Raw genomic sequence first — 20,000 nt, 5'->3', positions numbered from 1 at the left:
TATTTAGAACCAATAACTGACACAATAACCAAATAATTGAGAATTAATAGTTTTTTCTTTTTACTATCAACTAAATCGGTTAGTCTGATTAACCACTTAACCCCGTATAATACTTTGTTGTACAATGGTGGTGTACAAAAATAGTGAAAATACTAACAAACTTGCTTACAACGTTTAACTTATACCTTATTGATAACCAACTGTTTTCCCAACTGGTTTAACGCAGATAACAGTTAACTTTAAGATGGAGTTGTTAACTTAACAGTTAACAACTCCATCAAAACAATCTCGTGAGTGACCCACTTCTGGGTCCAGACCCACTAGTTGAGAAACGACAAAGAGCAACTTTCAAATCAAGTTACAGCATGAGCCCAAACTGAAGTTATGAGTTTTTCATGTGAAGACTCTGATATGGAACACTGTCTGTCCTCATTAGACCTACACATATTGACTTAAAGGTAGTGTACTGTATGTGAAAATGTTTGGTTAAAACAAAATGAGACTTCTCTAAATACTATTAAACACACATTTTATTTGTGAGTGTCGGAGGCTGACACTTGTGCCACAATCACGTAGGCACCGGAATTGCACCGGAAATTCATTTATTTATGTATTTTACAGTTCATAAATACAGTTGCTGACGAAGTGCTGTTGCTTTACAAAGTATCCTCGGGCTCTAGGAGGACCCTGCAGCATTCCTTTTTTCAGTGTTCCTTCCGTACAGAAAAAACTCTGACAGCGGTGCTTCAAGGGGTGTCGCTAAAACAGACCTACAAAAAATGAATTTTACACAGTACGACTTTAAGTTTTCATGTGAAGGCTCTGATATGGGCCGCTGTCTGCCCCCATTAGATCTAAACATATTAACAGCCATTCTAGATGAAGACATCTCATTCTCTGTCTCATTAGGTGGCATTTAAAGCTTTAATATGTGGTTACTTAGCCAGCTCTGCTCTCCCCTCCTTCTAATGAAATCAGACTTTAGCTGTCTCTAATGACGCCGCGGTCGCTGGTAGGCGCCCGGTCACAGGCGGGATTTTCTATACGCACAAAACGTCGGGTTTCTAATCGCTTGTGGCACATGTCTTATCGTCCTCCTCGCCGTCAGGAACCGTGCGGGCGTCTCATCTTAACCCTCTGTGGCACCGATCGGATCGTACCGTGATCGCGTAGTCGGAGAATCCAATAAAAAAACATTTGATTGGTCTTTGTTGTCTCCAATCTGTCAGATTGTTACCACTGCTGAAGGCCTTTAATACATAGTAAAAACCTCGGTGTTAATGCAACTCTGAGACTGTACAAAATGGATCCAAATGGACCCGTACGGGTCCATTTGGTTCCATTTTGTACAGTCTCACAGTTAAATCGACGTTCAGGATTTGATAGTGCGTGTGCTCAGTGAATGGGGCTCTCCTCTAATGACACGGGACGGTCCCTGACAGAGTGTGTTGTCATTAATGGCTTCTTGATCCGTGTGCTGTGCTGTGATTGAGACGTCACCTCCGCTCCGCTGCCCCGCGTCCCTCTGTCATAATGGGACTTGACTAGAGCACTTCTGTGCCTTATAGCGTCAAGCAGACGAAAAGAGCCGCTGAGGCTGTGCCGCTCATCCGTACGTCTCCTCTCATCCCTTCTCTTTGGAATTTCAGTATCATTAAAGGTAGTGCGAGTGATTTTTTTGTTTGTTTGTTGGTTGAAAGAAAAAAGGATTTTGTGAAATGGTTAACGCTCTATATTCAAGACTAGTTATCATTGGTATAGTGTTGGGTCTCCCCATCTTTCATTCTCTTTAACAAACAGAACATACATACATTTTCCAGTGGGTTGCCAATTTCATTCAATCAGGAGAGAGTACCCATTTATCAGCTCAAGTTTGAATTTTGTCTGCTTATTTCTTTGTCATCACTTCCAATTTCACTTACTGCACCTTTAACAGCAGGTATATTTGTCCCGAGACAAACAATAGAAAAGCAAGACACACCATCTCCACTTTACTTCCCGAATCTGTGTGACGTGAAGTGGCCGCCTCTTTAGGAGACCAGAAGTAGGTTGTGTGAGTCTATCAATTCCAATGGGAGAAGTGAACGTGAACACAGCCTCTGACCCATGCTTTAGGGTTGCTTTAGCCCCATTGTCACTGAACTAAATATTGGACCCATTCTTCACAAGGCAAACAATCTTCCGAACAATCTGAGACTAAAATGGCATTTTTCAGAGAGACAAATCAGGAGAAAATCTACTTTGTTTTGTTATGTCCCAACAACGATACTACAATATCTAGCAACGGTAATCATAGAACGCTTGCGAGATCTGACGTTAGACGAGAATGGCGTATTCTTCTTAAATCAAGCAATTTTGATTTGCACTAAGTATATAGGGTTTAGGCTGTTATGTCTGTGTAAAACCCAAAATCCAGAGTCTTGAACTGAATCTGAGTGTGTGGAGGGGGGAGAAATCACACGCCATGGGTTGTCGTACCAGGTTCTGGTAGCAGAAAATGTAATCATAAAAGGAGAAACCGCAATGCCCTTTTTGTTTCAGAAGATCCACACAAAGGCTGCAACAAGCGAACGGGGGGTCGCGATGACTTTTTTTTTTTTCTCGCGGGAGCACAGTGAAACCCTCCGTGTTTAGCAACCGTCGGGGGATCGATCATACTGGATATAAATATTCTGTGACTAGTTGAAAAGGTAAGGAAAACAAAAAATTGCTGGCAGTGGCTAAACGCAGCCAGAAATAAGTCTGGCAGTGAATGAGTTAAGTCTAACAGCAAAACTAAGTTAACAAATGCACTACAAATTTCCTTCGGTATTAATAAAGTATATATCTATCTATCTATCTATCTATCTACAAACTCATAAATGTGATTTCTGGAAACAGTGGAGCAATATAGCCAAGCATTTTTTGTTATTTCATATTCTCACTTGTATACACACAAGTAAGACGCGCGAACGCTGGAAGCGAACGCAGCTCGAAAATATTGTGTATTTACAGACTTGTAATCTGTGTCATTTCACCGTGATGGGGAGAGAACATTGACTGTGTGTGTGTGTGTGTGTGCGTGTGCGTGTGCGTGTGCGTGTGTGTGTGTGTGTGTGTGTGTGTGGCAGGCTGGTGTGCATTGTCTAAATTCCTGCACTCTGGCGCACTCTGGAGGCTGCTTACAGGCAGTGCACTCATGTGAGTCACATGGGGGCGTGAGCCAATGAGAGCATGAACACAGACAGAATCGCAGACAGACAGACAGACAGACACACAACCTGAGCAGGGTTACATAGTAAGCTCCACTTGGTCGGAGGCCTCCTTCCGCGTTCGCAATCATGTCATATTTGATATATGCTGCTAAAGGATGTCAGACCATACGCACATGGGTCCATTTCTATATCCACTTCTATTTAACCATGCACATGAAACTGTGATGTTATACCTGATTATATGTGCTGAATCAAATTAAATTAAAAAAGGTTTTGAGGAATCAAATCCTATCAAAGTAAGAGTGACAAAGGACCAACATGCCAAAAAGGCTGATATGGTCCTTTAAATTAGAGCCTAATATTACATCTTAATTTAATTACATTTTAGCATTCATCAACACTGAGTGCTTAAAAATAAATAGTCGAGGGCAGCTATTCTAGGCTGACTGTGCCTGAACTGAGCAACGTTGGTACGCCAAAAACTTAAATTAAATGCAAATGCTGTACATACTGGAGGGGTGAAGCCATGAAAACATTTGACCCAACGTGTTCTCTGGGTTCTTGTGCATGTTCCCTTTAACCACTTAACCCATTGAAACCGGGAAAGCATCTGTGTCATTTTAGATTTTAGCATTGGCTATTCAAAAATAGCAGATATACATATGCGAGCTTGTACATCCATTTTTTAACATTTTTGAAAAATATTGAAAGTGTGAGAACTACTGATTAAGAAGGTATTTGTAGAATCGGCCGCAGGTCTTAGTGGGTTAAACCCTGTAGACTTCGTCCCCCATGGGTCTATACCTGGCCCACCTGTTTTTATTTTTCAAATCTCTTTGCCGAAAACAGACAATCTACAAGCTTGCAGATCGGCAAGGATGTTAGCCTATTAAGACATGCCGAGCCATAATAGGGACGCTAAGGGTTCATGTGGTTAATTGATATGATCAAAAAAGGAATCCTCTGCTGAAGCTTTGAGCGTGGTAATGTCCTAGTTAGTGAACTGGGAGCGCTGAAGAGAACAGAGGGAGACAGATAAACTATCTGCACTCATCTTTAATCTCTTCCCTCTCTGGATAGATTATCCGGGCGGGGGGGGGGGGGGGCCTCCCTGTGGTGTGAACATGATAATGACGTCTAGGGGGGTTACATTAGTAACTCATGGCTGGTCTACAATGACTGATTATCTGGCTGCTCTGGAAGCCCATGACACACATTCAGGAAGACAAATTAGCCATGTGAAGACATGCTCAGGGATTAAAGCGAAAACAACTCTCACAACTGATTTTTTTTTTGTTAGGCCAACCAAGTCCCAATCTGTGATTTGTGAAAGGAGTGCTCCACACTAGCGCTGCGTTTCCTAAACAATATGTAGAATTATGTTTAGGTATTATCGTTCTATGTTCTTGCGGTTCTACATGCAGCCGAGCAGTTGAAGAAATTGCAGATTGAAGCTTTAACCTTTGCTTTTATGAAAAATCTGGGTTTAAAAATTACGGTTTTATGGAAGATGTTTCCAAACATCAATTTACAATTTAGAATGTAAGCAATGTATTATATTGCTAATTTGACCCCTGTCTAATACTTACATTTTATGCAAATGACTGAAATCAGTTGTGGCGACTGACAATTTTTCTTTCTTTGTATCCTGCGCTTATTTCTTCATTAGATCACACTTTTCTTTTCTATTCTTGCATCAATGTCGTCTGTGACATATATTTTCTAAGAGGAAGCGACGTGGCGGCGAGATTGAGCCATGCACCACCCCCAAATGCCATGGGGAGACTCGGAGAGCGAGAAAAAGGGAGAGAACAAATATCCAAAAAAATTTATCCAAAAATTACAAGAAAAAAAAATACCAGGAGAGAGGAAATAGAAACGGCAAACGACAAATGCACAAAAGAGAAGAAGGGAATGAGAGAGGGAGAGAAATAGAGGTATAGTCTCTCTGTGTTTATCTCCAATGAGAAAAACAGGCAGCCACATCCATTGTGCGCTGATAAGATGCCTTATCAGCGGTAAACAAGACCCAAGCCTGTATGAATGGAGCCCAGAATGAGTGAACACATACTTAAAAACTCAGGATACATCCCTAACTAAACGCATACAGATGTGTCAGGCGGGAAGGGGGAGAATTAGAAAGATGGCTTACTCTTAATACATGCCCCTATCATTTTAACTTATCTGTATGTGGTCCGTTGGAGAACTAGACCACGACTGACAACATGCGTTCTGGTGTCTTGTGGTAATCACGTTTTGGTACGCCAAGTACGCCAAGATGGTTGCCGTAGATTTCATCAACCACACGAAGCCTAGCGTCGCTATTCTAGGCATGTCATAACAGGGGAACATTTGGCGAAAATGGGGGGTACATTTGGTGAAAGGCCTCTGTATACATTTGGCAAAAATAGAGTAACATTTGACAAAGATTGGGGAACATTTGGCAGAAATAACCGAAAGACAGATAGTCCTTCGCACAGAGCTGTTCAACCGATCAACATCAAACTTGCTGTGTGTATCGCCAAGGACCCAAGGAGTTGTGGTGCTCGTGTGACGTTGGTCGGATCGCCGGTTCTCCAAACAAATCCTATAATTAAAATGGGCTTAAGGGAGGCCGGCGGACCACGGCCACGTCACTCTGACTCATACATAACCATAAACAAACCCCATAGGCCCATATATAGGCAGGTCACTATGACTTCAGACATAGCATTGTCCAAAGCCACAGATCCGACCGCTATGCACATATATGGTCATGTGCACATATGGGATCGACCGACTTCAAACTCGGCTCTCGCATCGGCAAGGACTCGAGGGAGTGCGGAGCCCGCCGTTGAGTTGTTCGGATATGCGGTTGTCTAGAACCGCCGATCCGACCGATATGTCCATATATGGGCATATCAATATACAGGGAATGGTCATATACTAATAACATCAGGGATCTCCATATATGGACAGACAGACAGACGGGTAATAAAATAGTAGATGCTATTCGTCATACGACGGAGTATACAGTATATGAACCCCAGCAGGCCGGCTCACTTCCACTTCCCGACAACAAACACAACTCTACATGGACGCTGTGTTTTTGCAGGAGGCGAGCCGTCTGTAAGGTGGTCTGTGTAACCAAATGGACCCATTTACACACTGTGAGAGTTAAATGAACACTGAGGATTTTCAAGTGTAGTTTGCCAGAGATAAAAAATGGTATCAAATGAGGGGTCCATGGCTTGATGCATATCAAAGCGGGGGTCTTTGAAGTGGAAAAGGTCGAGAATCACTGCACTCCAGGGGCTACTCTCATTACTCACTCATTCAGCTCAACTTTCTTTTCTCTCTCGTTCTCCCTCTTTCTACATGTATCCCTCGCTTTCTACTCATCCTCCACTCTCTCCCTCCATCTCACTCTCAGTCTCTCTCTCTCCCGTCTCCCCCCTCTCTCAATATCTCTCCCTCTCTCCCCCTTGCTCTCCCCCTTCCTCCCTCACCCTCATCTGCCTGTCCTCCTCCCCCACCCCTCTCTCTCTCTCTCTCTCTCTCTCTCTCTCTCTCTCTCTCTCTCTCTCTCTCTCTCTCTCTCTCTCTCTCTCTCTCTCTCTCTCTCTCTCTCTCTCTCTCTCTCTCTCTCTCTCTCTCTGATCTCTCTCCCCCTTGTCCCCCCCACCTCTCTCTCTCTCTCTCTCTCTCTCTCTCCCTCCATCTTCCTCTCTCACTCCCACACAGGGCCGTGTCGAGGGGGGAGGATGAGGGAGAAGCCAATCGCGTTGGTATGTCATGGGGCTTATAGAGAGGCGATCCAGTAATGGAAGGCCTTTTAAGGCTAAAAAGGAAAAGCTAATTATGATAAAGGGGCTCTAAGTTGTGTCGTTATCGCGGTGCAGGGCTGCTGGCGCAGGGGACCCCGTCCTGACAGTGATAACCAGGCAGAGAGGGATGCACAGCACTCTGTCACTGTCACACACACGCTCTCTCTCTGTGTCTCTCTCTACTGTGTGTCTCTGTGTCTCTCTGTGTGTGTGTGTGTGTGTGTCTCTCTGTGTGTGTGTGTGTGTGTGTGTGTGTGTGTGTGTGTGTGTGTGTGTGTGTGTGTGTGTGTGTGTGTGTGTGTGTGTGTGTGTGTGTGTGTGTGTGTGTGTGTGTGTGTGTGTCTCTCTCTCACTCTCTTTCTCTCTCTCTCTCTCTCTCTCTCTCTACTAGGCCACTTTGATGCCTCTTTCTTTCTTTCGTTCGTTCAAACACAACACACTTTGGTGCTTCTGTTCCTTTAACCACTTAAGCCCTACATACTATGTCGTTCAACAAATAGCGGAAATAGACGATCTACAACGCCATGCGACGCGTTGAGAGCTTGTAGATATGCTATTTTAAGTGGGGGGAAAAAAAAGAAAAGGGAAATGGAGACACCACGTTGAATGTGGTTGAACTTCGCAGGGTTCTAGAATTTTCATTCTCGCTCTTTTTTACATAACTTTCATTTCATAACGGAAGTCAACGGGGCTGTGATCGGGCTGAAACCTTGCCCAAATAAGGTCATAGATGACTGATGTCATAGATGACTAACATCACAGGATGGTCACATGAAGTCCACGACGTTCCAATGTGGATCCTGAGATCCACATGATTCCACTTTGACGAGATCATTAACGGTACGCAGCAACAGTACACAGTACAATCCTGAGTGATAATTTAAAAAAAATGTAAAAACTCATATTTTATACTTGTATCTAGCGACAAGTTGTGAGCTTATATATCCACTATTTTCCAAACATTTTTTTAATGTTTAAGACAAATCTTCTGTTATGCGGGTCCCTGGCACAAAATCTTTTTAGACGGGGGTCTGTGGCCAAATATATATTAATGTGGGGGTCCTTGACATGAAAATGTTTGAGAACCACTCAATCACACACACACACACACACACACACACACACACACACACACACACACACACACACACACACACACACACACACACACACACACACACACACACACACACACACACACACACACACACACACACACCTGTTCAGCCATTCATTCACTGCCTGCTACAACTGCTGCCTCGTGATTTCGAATGCATCGCAATGCTGCCCCCTGCTGGAGGATTTGTATACCAGCAGCATGGAAAGTGAGATTTGCTGCTGCTTCCAAAACAGAGCACAGAACCCCTGGGTCACGGAGTTGTACTGTGCTCCAAAAATAAAAATAAAAACGAGTCCGGCGATTATGATATGTAGTTGTACGGTATTTGATAACGTCTGTTCGGAGAAAACTAATTATTGAATTCATTCTGTGGCGGTACCCAGAACACAATTGTGTGTTTTATTTAGTTTGTTTGATGAAACAGCTGAGAATTGACGCTACTCTTTTAGAGAAGGAAAAAATCCAATGCAACGCGATGTGGCGTTGATTATCAGCGACGGTAGTGCCATGATTCACACTCATGTGTAATAGCAGCAGATGTAGTTGTTGGGTCATTTTAAAGTCTGACATTTACAGTCAATTTGTAGGCAGCCCTTTATATACAAACTCTTTGGAAAAATTAGTACCTTTTCACCGTTAGTTGAGAGCAAAATCACCAAACTCAAAATTTGCTTACTCTTTTTTTTAAATCACACTTCGGTACTCTATAGTCTGAAGAACCTTCATTAGATCTTACAGTGAAAGAATTATCCGTACTCTTGAGTAGTTTCTAGAATCTTTAATAGAGTTTTTCGCTCTGATCTCTTCTTCCTTTTTAATGCTTCTGAATTATTGGATTAATCTAAAAAAGTAACGGATAGGATAATCGCTAAGAAAATAATCAATAGTTGCACTGCAGCTCTATATTACAGCAGTACAAGAGTTAAAATGATTAGTAATTTGGCATAATAAATGGGTCATCTTGTGATAATCTAAATCGCTAGTGTTACAGTTACCGTATTTTAAACTGCTTACATTTCTAGATAGAAAAGCAGATTTTTGGGTCCGACTTTGGAGAGTCTCACTGATTACCAGTCTTTCCACCCATTAAAAAAAATCTTGAAATCAATTTGAAGAACTTTGATTTGATAAAAGTTTATATTCGTCTGTCTGTCCTTATCCGATCCCTGGGTCTCCATGGGTTAGTGTCAAAGTGTCCTTGAGCAAGACATTTTGATTGATTAAATACTTTATTAGACAGAAATGTAAACAGCAGGAGGTACAGTCAGACAATTGGGCTAATAGGATAACCTGGGGACTTGTTTCCATTGTGGTCCTATGTATTCAATTAATCAGTGAAGCCCTAACCGCTCCTTATGATCCATCTGGTTCCATTTGTACACTCTCAGAGTTAATTAACACTCAGGATTTGACAGACAGTTTCTATATTTCCCAGAAGAGTGTGCCAAGAAACCATGGTCTCTCAGCAGCATGCTTACCAATTTGTGGTAAACTGCTGCCACCTGCTGACCAGGGTCTGTCACAGCAGGAACTGAGTTGAATGAAGCTGTGACAACACCCGACCTGCCCCATATTTACTAGCCCCCTACCTGAACCTGCCCCAAGCTGCTAGGATGGATTTTTTTACTTAATGATAAAACATTACTTGCTCATATCAAAGCCAAGTAAAACCTTTAAGCTATTCTGCACTAAAGATATAGGTTCTCTTAACTGTCTTGGAAATGTAAGAAAATAAGTTGAAACCGGCAGCTGTACCACCGTATGACAAAGTATAAAATAGGGCTGGTTGATGTCATACTTGGTACTGAAGTGTTTGGTGTGTTGAAGGACTCCCCACTGTGCGTGCGTGCGTGCGTGCGTGCGTGCGTGCGTGCGTGCGTGCGTGCGTGCGTGCGTGCGTGCGTGCGTGCGTGCGTGCGTGCGTGCGTGCGTGCGTGCGTGCGTGCGTGCGTGCGTGCGTGTGCAGGGACTCACCACTCTGCGACGTCTCTTCTTATATTCGATGTGCAGCTCTTTGTGCTTCTGTACAGCAGCTTCCAGACACTTCTTCAGGTCTAGTGCTCGCCTTAACAGCTGCTGGTCCAGACCCGACTTACTGAACACCTGCAGGACAAACACCAAGTGTTAAACATATTCATTCATTACAATTTACAATTTTGTCATTTAGCAGACGCTCTTAATCCAGAGCGATTTACAGTAGGTAAGGTAAACACAAGGTAATACATCAAATGCATAGAAATAGTAAACTAGGATCATAGGTAAACCAAGAATCTATCATCAGTCTAATCTAAAAAAAAATCTGTACATTGAAACACACTATAGGATGCCAGGTTTACAAATGAATCTGGCATCTGTCTACATAACATGCTATCTAAATTACATTTTAGCCTTTGCATAAGCCTGCAACGCTGTATGCTACGGCAAGAGCTACAGGCTAAGGTGGAGAAGAGGTGAGTCTTCAGATTACGGTGGAAGATTGAGTCTGCAGTTCTAATTGCAATGGGGAGTTCGTTCCACAGTTTGGGAGCCAGAAGGGAGAAGAGTCTGGGACGTGTGAAGCGCTGTCCCGCAGGTTTTAGGGAAGGTTCTGACTGTGTTGGCTGATCTGAGTGAGCGGGAAGGGGTTGTAGGGTTGGATCAGGCTTTGGAGATATGGGGGTGCCCTGCCCTTTGGTTGCTTTGTAGGCCAACATCAGTGTTTTGTACTCTGCACGGGTAGTAACTGGGAGCCAATGGAGGGAGTGGAGAAGGGGGTAGACATGTTAAAAATGTGGCTGCTTGAAGACCAAGCGTGCTGCGGCATTCTGGATCATTTGGAGGGGCTTAAGTACACATGCCGGGAGGCCAGTAAGGAGCGAGTTACAGTGGTCAAGTTTTGATGGAGCTGGGCTGACTCCTGGGTGAGGAAGGGTCTGATCCTTCATTCATTTGAGACCTGGCCAAAGTAGCAGCCGTATAAAATCACACCACAGTAAAGATGCAGTAAGTGATTGTAGTAAAAGATTCCCCCTCTTTTTATTTTTTTTGTTATACATAGTGTTATTTTCTTTGCTGTTTTTTTTTTTTATGATATTCGAACTGTGGTGCCACTATATATGTCTATGAATTGAATACCAAGGCCCTCATTGGAAACAAGTCCGCAAGGACTTTTATGAACGGACCTGTTAGACAAAGTATTTGTAAATGTAACTGTGCTGTTTTACATTTTTTTGCCTAATAAAATATTCAATCAATCAATCAATCAATTGTGTGTGTGTTTGTGTGTGTGTGTGTGTGTGTGTGTGTGTGTGTGTGTGTGTGCGTGCGTGCGTGCGTGCGTGCGTGCGTGCGTGCGTGCGTGCGTGCGTGCGTGCGTGCGTGCGTGCGTGCGTGCGTGCGTGCGTGCGTGCGTGCGTGCGTGCGTGCGTGCGTGCGTGCGTGCGTGCGTGCGTGTGTACAGACTAACCTGAACCCAGCTCTGTACAGCTGGTAAGTGTTTGGCTGTGATGAGTCGATGGAGGTCTATCACCGTGGAAACCACTGCCTCGTTGTCCTCTGTCTCTTTAACATGGATATCTGAGAGGAGAGGAGAGGAGAGAGAACCAGTTACTTTGCTTCTCTATAGAAGTGGCATGGCGTGAGGTAAGAGAAAAATGGCTGTCGTGTGACTACAGACTGTTTCTCAAAGTGGGGTCAGGGGACCACCAGGGGTCCAAATGAACCCTGAGAGTGTTAAGTGGAACCAAATGGTCCAGTTGGTTCAATTCGTCCACTCTTAGAGTTAAATTAACACTGAGGATTGTACTGTACAGTGCAGATTGGGTCCCAGAGATGAAAATATATATATATATAACTTATCAAATGGGGGTGTGGGCTAATGCATATCAAACTGGGGGTCTATGAATATCAAAAGGTTGAGAATCACTGTTCTAGTGTGTGTGTGTGTGTGTGTGTGTGTGTGTGTGTGTGTGTGTGTGTGTGTGTGTGTGTGTGTGTGTGTGTGTGTGTGTGTGCGTGTGTGTGTGTGTGTGCGTGTGTGTGTGTGTGTTCTACCCACCAGGCACCAGGTTAATGTCCAGACTGTAACAGTGAGAGATGAGACCGGAATTACGAATAAATGACGCCTCATCGGCGACCTCCTCCGTCTGCATCGCTCCGTCCTTTCTTCTTTCCTCCTCCTCCTCCTCCTCCTCTTCCTCCTCCTCTGACCCCTTCCTCCTTTCCTCCTCTCCCTCCACAGCTGTGTGTTTCTCTCCACTTTTCTCCACTTCCTTCCCTTTCTTGCTTTTGTCTCCTCGTCTCCTGTCTGTCCTGTCTGTCCTGTCAGGGCTGTTCACCAGCATGACATTTCAGTAGACCATTCATTGTCATACAAAATAATAGTGATGATTTAGACAAAATAATAGTGATGATTTAGTTGTCTCTTTGACATTGAACATTGGAACTAATTAAAAATTACATTTCTGTTTGCTGTTTACGCTTTGAAAACAATAATTGCAGGGAAGATACAGTATGACAAATAACTCAAATATACAAAGCCTGTTATTGAAATATACAAAGAAATGACTGACAATGGCCAGCACCAATAATCAAAATAGATAATGTACCATCGCCAAAACATGCCAAATACTTAATAATTGTATACTTTATTAATATTGTTATTATTAATGGCATATGTGTTGTGAGCTTGAAGATCTGCTACTGTTGCTATTTTTTTAAATTGTTGAACATTCATAATGAATTGCATTTTTATAGCGCTTTTCCAAGTGCTCAAAGCGCTTTACAATGGTTCATTCATTCATACAGGTGGGGGACATTGGGAGGTGGAGCGGCGAACAGTCGACGCCAGCGTCCCCACTTTTCCCACATTCACACACCAATGGTGGCAAGCGAGCGCCGACAGAATCATTGGAGGCAATGTAGGGTTCAGTGTTTTGCCCAGGGACACTTCGACATGTGGTCAGGAGGAGCCGGGATTCGAACCGCCGACCCACGGATCATTGGACGACCTGCTCTACCTCCTGAGCCACAGCCGCCCGTGACCATTATGAAATGGTATTATGAAAATGTTTCATAAAAGAATAAAAATCCCCAATATAGGGACGCCAGGTGGAAAGTGGTTAGAAGAGTGTGGAAAACCACATGAAATTAATGATGGAAATTAGGGATGTGAAAAAAAAAAGATTTTCGACTAGATTTTCGACTCATGCTCGTCTAAAAAAGAAAAAAAAAAAGAAAAGAAAAAAAAAAAAAAAAAAATATATATATATATATATATATATATATATATATATATATATATATATATATAATATATATAATATTTTTTTTTTCATATATATTTCTTTTTTGTAATGGCTTGTTCAAAAACATTAATATAAACGTTTTCCGAAATAGCCAGTTCAAAATGTAAAAAAGTATCAAATATCTTCCAAATGAGAGAGGAACGGTGTGTGTCTGTCTGTGTTTATCCGGTCTGCATGCGCATCATGTGCGCTTTGGCTAGTCCTGCTTGCGCATGCTTGAGCCCGCTTGGAAATGACAGCATAATAAGAGTGAGGTGTGGGATAAAATAGTGGCAATGCAAATTGTGCAGTATGCATATCACTCGTCGTCAACATCAGTGATGTCAAATCACATTAAGGCGAGACACCAGATCCGGCGGTCCCAAGCCCCTTCAACCAAGCAAAACAGAATGGCAGACGCCAGACTTCACCGTGAAACCTCGCCATTGTGATGGCATAAAAGATCACTGATTTGACAGCAAAGATGATAGCCTAAGATATTATGCCTACTATTAGCGTTGTCGAGGGGAAAGGCTTCTGTGAGCTGATGACATTTCCAGAATACACCGTGCCCTGTCGTCAAACAATGACAGCGCCACGTGAGAGAGAACGTACGCTGATGTAACCGGAACGATCGCCCCAAAACACACTCGCCCCCATTTTTGTGTAGAAGTACCTTGTGGCGACCGTTCCCAGGTCGCCGGATTTGATCCGGGGCGACCATGTTTTAGGGCGAGTACCTCGCTGAGGTTCCCAAACGCTCCATAAGATGTTATAAAAGTTTGTATGAGGCCATGTAGCTACGATTGTTGAACGCGTTGTGTTGTGACTATTATTATTTGGCATCGGGACGGAAAGCTCAGTCTTACATTATTTAAATTTGTCAAACGTCAGCCTCGTTAGTTAAGCTGCTGTAGCCTATGGATTAAACAAGTGTTCTGTGTTTAATAAACACATGTTTAAAAACTAGAAAATGTGCTCCTCGGAGCACAGGTCTCCGCCAGTACTGTTCCTGATTAATCCTGTCTTACCTATTTATATTACATATTGTCACGTGTCACTTGACCAATGTTAGCTTGACCAATGTTACCTCACTTCAAAAACATAAATAGCTTTTTGAAGTGACACACCTATTTATAAAGCATTGGTGACAACATATTGTCACGTGTCACGTGAAGCTTGACCAATGTTAGCTTGGCTAGGGGGGGGGGGGACACACAGCGGGACGGGAACGAAAACATACTCTCCACCTCTGGCGGAGACAAGTTGTGGCGCTTAAAGGAAAGCTCAGCTCTCTGCTGCGCAGCAAAATAAATAAATAAATACAAGAAAAATCGACACATCGATTATTGCCCTCGACACGTCGACTCGCAAAATATGAGTCGTTTAACATCCCTAATGGAAATATGACATTTCTGTTAATTTCATCAAGCTGTTCTTATACAGATGAATGGAAATTATTCTAACGAGTAAAGTATGCAAAATAATTGTTGCTGTCGGGCAGACACCTCTTATCTCTATATTTAAACTTTTTGCGTTTTTTCATAAATTAACACCCTAATTGATCATACTAAAGCGTCACACAAAAGCATCAAAAGTAGCAGATCTACAAGCTCGAAACGCGGCGCTAAGCGCCGCGTTTCGAGCTTGTAGATCTGCTATTTTTGCCATTTTTGAATTTGAATCCTGAATCCTGAAAGGTAGTGTTGGCCATATGAGGTTTCCACCCGACAGAGACGATATAGTAATGATGAAAGGCGTACCTGTTCCCCTCGTCTGTCCTGGCGTTAGGATTGGTCGACGTCGCTGAGGTGTCACCGGCGCTGGACGATCGCTGACTGCTGTCGGGGGTCTGCCGGTGCCGGGGGCTCCCATCGGTCACTTGGAGGTCAGAGGGGTCGAACGAGTCGGCGAGGAGCAGCTTCATGCAAGAGTCCATTTCTGTCAGAGTTTCCTCGATCTCCTCGCGTGACTCTGTCGATAAAAAGTCACTTCATGTTTAAAAGCACAGTAAGGGTTGTTTTTAGGGTTACTATATGTTTTTAATAGCTCTATATTGTATGACTTCAATCCCCTGATTGGATAAAATTGATATCCCCAACCTGAAAATGCATTTTCTGTTTACTAAAGAGCTTAACCTTTTTACACACAAAAAAAACTTTTCATTTTAACTCTAAAATATCACTTACACTACCTCGGCTCCGACAAACCAAAACATGATTCTATAACTCCACTGTGCATGGTACAATGTTATCCATTCATAACAAGAGTGTACAAATGTAACAGTAAATGTAACTATAAATGTGTTATATATTTGTATGCTCTCAGAGTCAAATTAACATGTACCTTTTACGTGTGTTTGTGTGTGTGTGTGTGTGTGTGTGTGTGTGTGTGTGTGTGTGTGTGTGTGTGTGTGCGCGTGCGTGCATGCGTTCTAGGTTTATTAATAGTATTTTTTTTAACCTTCCATCTCTTTGCCAGCCTTCTCCACTCTCTCTCCATAGATTCTCTCCATCTTCCGCTGTCTCTCCTCTTCTCTCTTCCTCTCGGCCAGGGTCCGGGCCTCCACGTCATGGAAGTCCACCTGACAGACAGACAGGCAGGCAGGCAGGCAGGCAGGCAGGCAGGCAGGCAGGCAGGCAGGCAGGCAGGCAGGCAGACAGACAGACAGACAGACAGACAGACAGACAGAGAAAATGGTGGAGTGGTTTCATAATCAGCAGTAGTGCCCGACCGATATATCAGTTTGGCCGATATACAGTATATTGGTAATTGTTTTAATCTTTTGACAACATCACTATGTTGTTATGCAGCCAATGTGTCCCTGTTTTCATATCATGAACAAACAAACAAACATTATGTTGATGCCTGATGCCTAAAATAAGGATGCTAGATTGAAAGTGGTTCAAAACTTTTACAATTTATTACATGTTACATCATGTGGGAGTTATCTATGTTAACGTTACACGATAATAGATTCTGTATGACAAGTTGGACTGATATCACATTGAGAATATACAGGCACTGGCAGTGGATGAAAACAACTTATGATTTTGTGCAACATGTTTAAAATGTTGGACCACCTCAAAATCTTTGGCGCCCACCGGGGAAACACAGAACTAGACGGATATTTTGCAAACATCTCCCTCACCTTCTTGACCTGTTTGAGGAAGTGATAGCCCAGCGCTAGCTTCTTGTAGGCTGATCCGTAGGAGGCCTGCCACGATTGGACAGTCTGTACAGCCAATGACTTCAATTTCTTGGCTACCTCTTTAGGAGGAGGAAGGGGCTGCTCCGAGTCTGTCTCCACTGTCAACTCTAAGAACTCCTGGAAGAGAAGTATACCGCATTTATAATCCATCACACAATGGTGTCGCTTGCCTAAAACAGTGGTTCTCACTTGCAAAAGAGGTTTAATACCTCAATGTTACTCCTGGTTAAATAAAGGTTACATACATACATACAGACATTCTCAAAAGGTTTAATTTCAAGGACCCCCATTGTGGTATACGTTTGGCCACAGAGCCCCCCCCAAGCATCGATCACGAGGACGTCCCACACTAGCATATGTGGATGTACTCAAGAATGATGCAGGAGCGCAAAGTACCAACAAGCTGGCCAGATGTATGGAGGACCGGAAGGTCTGGAAGCAACGATGGAGGGCTCGTCTGAGGACGACCTAGAGAGAGAAGGACCCCAGTGTGGTCCCCGGACAGGGGACTCACATAGATCTACGAGCTAACTATCAAAACTTTCTCCAATACAGCCAAACATGCGTATCTTCGAGTATGTCGGTCTACTCACAGATCCAGTCCCACACAATTTATCATGTGATGATACTGTAGCTCATTCATACTAAACAAGTATAACTTATTTTCAATATTTTGTTTTTACATTTATTGTTGGAATACTGTTTTATACTCTTACTGTTATAATTAAATGTATTACTAAATTGTGGCTGGATTTATCAATGTATTCATTGTTAGGTTAATTTATGTTCTTTTTCAGTTACAAAATGAAGTTCTATGGCATCAACAATATTAGCAATCATATCACATCCATACACGGTTAGTAGTATACAGATGCTATATCTGAATCTATATTGAGAAGGAAGATCTGGTCTTCGGGAACATCTCTACTTCTATGGTGACATTTATAAGCTCATGTCACAGTGGAAGAACACAGTACCTGAAAGTTATCCACCAGTAGTGTTCTGAAGTGGTGTGATCTGGAGAAGAGCTCCGTGGCGATCTGGAAGGCAGACAGCCTGATCTCTGCATGCTCCTGGTTGAGCTGGGACATGAGAGAGCGGTACGCATGTTCTATGTGGTCGTTGGAAACTCTGAGGGGCAGAAGAAAAGGCATGTTTTTCATCTCCTACTACTGGACATTCTTGAGTAGTTTCATGTGTAGATATTAACCACTTTATATCTATATTATACATCGTTTTTTGACTCATAGGTATTGTGTTGCTACTCTTGGATTTACACTGTATCTGTACTCTAACTGCTGTGCTGCCTCTGGTGCCTGAATTTCCCCTGGGATCAATAAAGGTCTATCTACAGTACATATCTAGTCTGTTGATGATTTCTGATGACCAGCAAAAGACAGAAAACTGCACAGGTCTGTACCAGGGGTTGACACTAAGGTCTCAGGGGCACTTGCCCGTCAGGCAAGTACAGGTCATGTTCTACTTGCCCAAAGGTCATGCCCACTTGCCCGAAAAGTAAAAGTACCGTAAATTATAAAATGACAGGTAAAATTTGAGCTTGTAGAAAAAATAATATGTTAATCCAATCGATAACTGCAGAGTGGCGACACGTCACTTTGAAAAAACAGAATGAGTGCAACTGCTAGTTGTAAAAAGGTAGTATTGTTCTTCATAAATAGCCTATGACAATTAGACGGAAGACGGAATGCACTTGCCCGTCAGGCAACCTGAAAGAAAACTCCACTTGCCTGAACGTTATATTTACTTGCCACGGGCAGTCGGGCAACCGTTAGTGTCAACCCCTGTGTACTCTGCATCGATGTGCGTGCGTGCGTGCGTGCGTGCGTGCGTGCGTGCGTGCGCAGCCTACTTGCAAATCTTCTTGACTTCCTTCATCTTGTCTTGGCTGAGCTGCGGTTCTCCTGATGTGGTCAACTCCTCCACCAGCTCTGACAGTCTGTCCCTCTGCTCCAGATCCATTATCTATCACATACACACCTATACAGAAACATAGCATTAGATATATACATCCATTATCTATCACAACCACACCTACAAACATAACGTTAGATACATACATCCATCATCTATCAAAACCACACCAATAGACAAACATAACATTAGAGATATACTGTACATCCACCATCTATCACAACCTAGAAACATAACATTATATACATCCATCATCTATCACAACCACACCTAGAAACATGACATTAGATATACATCCATCATCTATCACAACCACACCTAGAAACATAACATTAGATATATACATCCACCACAACCACACCTAAACATGAACCATAGCCAACTAACAACAGGGTAAATAAATAGTCACAACAAATAGAGTGCAAAAGAGAACATTGTAGTGCCTCAAAGAAACTAGGATACCAGGTAAACATCAAACCAAAACATGATGTATATAAACAACATGCTATCTAAATAACATTCTTATTTGTGTTATTTGTGGTCTATACAAAAACAAGTCTCAATAACGAAACAAACATGACGAGCATACATCTGCATCATAAAACTAGCATCCATCAAAAGGTGAGAATGAGAGAGGATTGCTACTAAGGCGTTAAAATAATATATATGTACATGATTTGATTATTTTCTTTATTAAAGTGTCATGCTTCCAAGGAAGCCCAGCCCATATGGACTTACAGGACACTGTCAGTTTTACAGTGTCCACAGACCAGTGGTGTAAAGTAACTATATGTACATTTACTCAAGTACTGTACTTAAGTACAATTTTGAGGTATTTTTTACTTTACTGGAGATTTCCAATTTTCAGTACTTTTACTATTTTTTACTACTCCACTACACCTCAGAGGCAAATATTGTACTTTTACTCAACTACAATTATTGCATAACTTTAGTATTTTGTAGATTTCGATTATTTTTAGCTTACCATGTGCATTGTGAGCTTGTAGATCTGCTATTTTCAAAAGATTTGTATACATTTGAAAACTTGTGAAATGGGACATTCTGCAAAATGAGTACTTTCTACTTTTGGTACTTTAAGTACATTTTGATACCAATACTTTTGTACTCAAGTACATTTTGAATTCCGGACTTTTACTTGTAACAAAGTATTTCTATATTGCAGTATTGATACTTTTACTTAAGTATACAATGTGAGTACTTTTTCCACCGCTGCCACACAGTATAGTATTTGCAGTACGGTGTTTACATTTGAGTTATTATATCAGCACAACGACTGCTGTACATTCAGCTCTTCGCCTCTTCAGTTACTTTAAAGCACAAAGAGCTGAGACAAATTAAAAACTAGCTCCGTTTGGAACCTCAAACTAAAAAACTCATCATTCATTAAGCAGATTCATAAACAAGCATAAAGGAAAATATTGTAAGAATACATAACAATTAAGCCCCAGCCTG

The 20,000-nt window shown here is 42.4% G+C and overlaps 1 protein-coding gene across 4 annotated transcripts in view; it reads right to left on the bottom strand.

Annotated features, from left to right (window-relative positions):
* The window catches only part of uvssa (UV-stimulated scaffold protein A), a 51,725-nt gene that overhangs the window by 31,536 nt on the left and 189 nt on the right, over positions 1–20,000 (bottom strand). For 3 of the 4 annotated variants that reach the window (XM_080415997.1, XM_080415998.1, XM_080416000.1), the window contains exons 2-9: positions 18,466–18,593; positions 17,573–17,726; positions 16,536–16,712; positions 15,848–15,968; positions 15,148–15,358; positions 12,157–12,428; positions 11,566–11,675; positions 10,095–10,223 (exon numbers count right to left, since the gene is read on the bottom strand). In XM_080415997.1, the coding sequence (XP_080272123.1) occupies positions 10,095–10,223; positions 11,566–11,675; positions 12,157–12,428; positions 15,148–15,358; positions 15,848–15,968; positions 16,536–16,712; positions 17,573–17,726; positions 18,466–18,575 (1,284 nt within the window). In that variant the 5' untranslated portion in view covers positions 18,576–18,593. The remainder of the gene's footprint in view (positions 1–10,094; positions 10,224–11,565; positions 11,676–12,156; positions 12,429–15,147; positions 15,359–15,847; positions 15,969–16,535; positions 16,713–17,572; positions 17,727–18,465; positions 18,594–20,000) is intronic. The other variant, XM_080415999.1, reaches the window with a different exon arrangement.

The sequence above is a fragment of the Gymnoscopelus braueri genome (assembly GCF_963280865.1).
Source record: "Gymnoscopelus braueri genome assembly, chromosome: 20".
In the NCBI taxonomy this organism is placed as follows: Eukaryota; Metazoa; Chordata; class Actinopteri; order Myctophiformes; family Myctophidae; genus Gymnoscopelus; species Gymnoscopelus braueri.
This window is presented reverse-complemented; position numbering and strand designations above follow the sequence as displayed.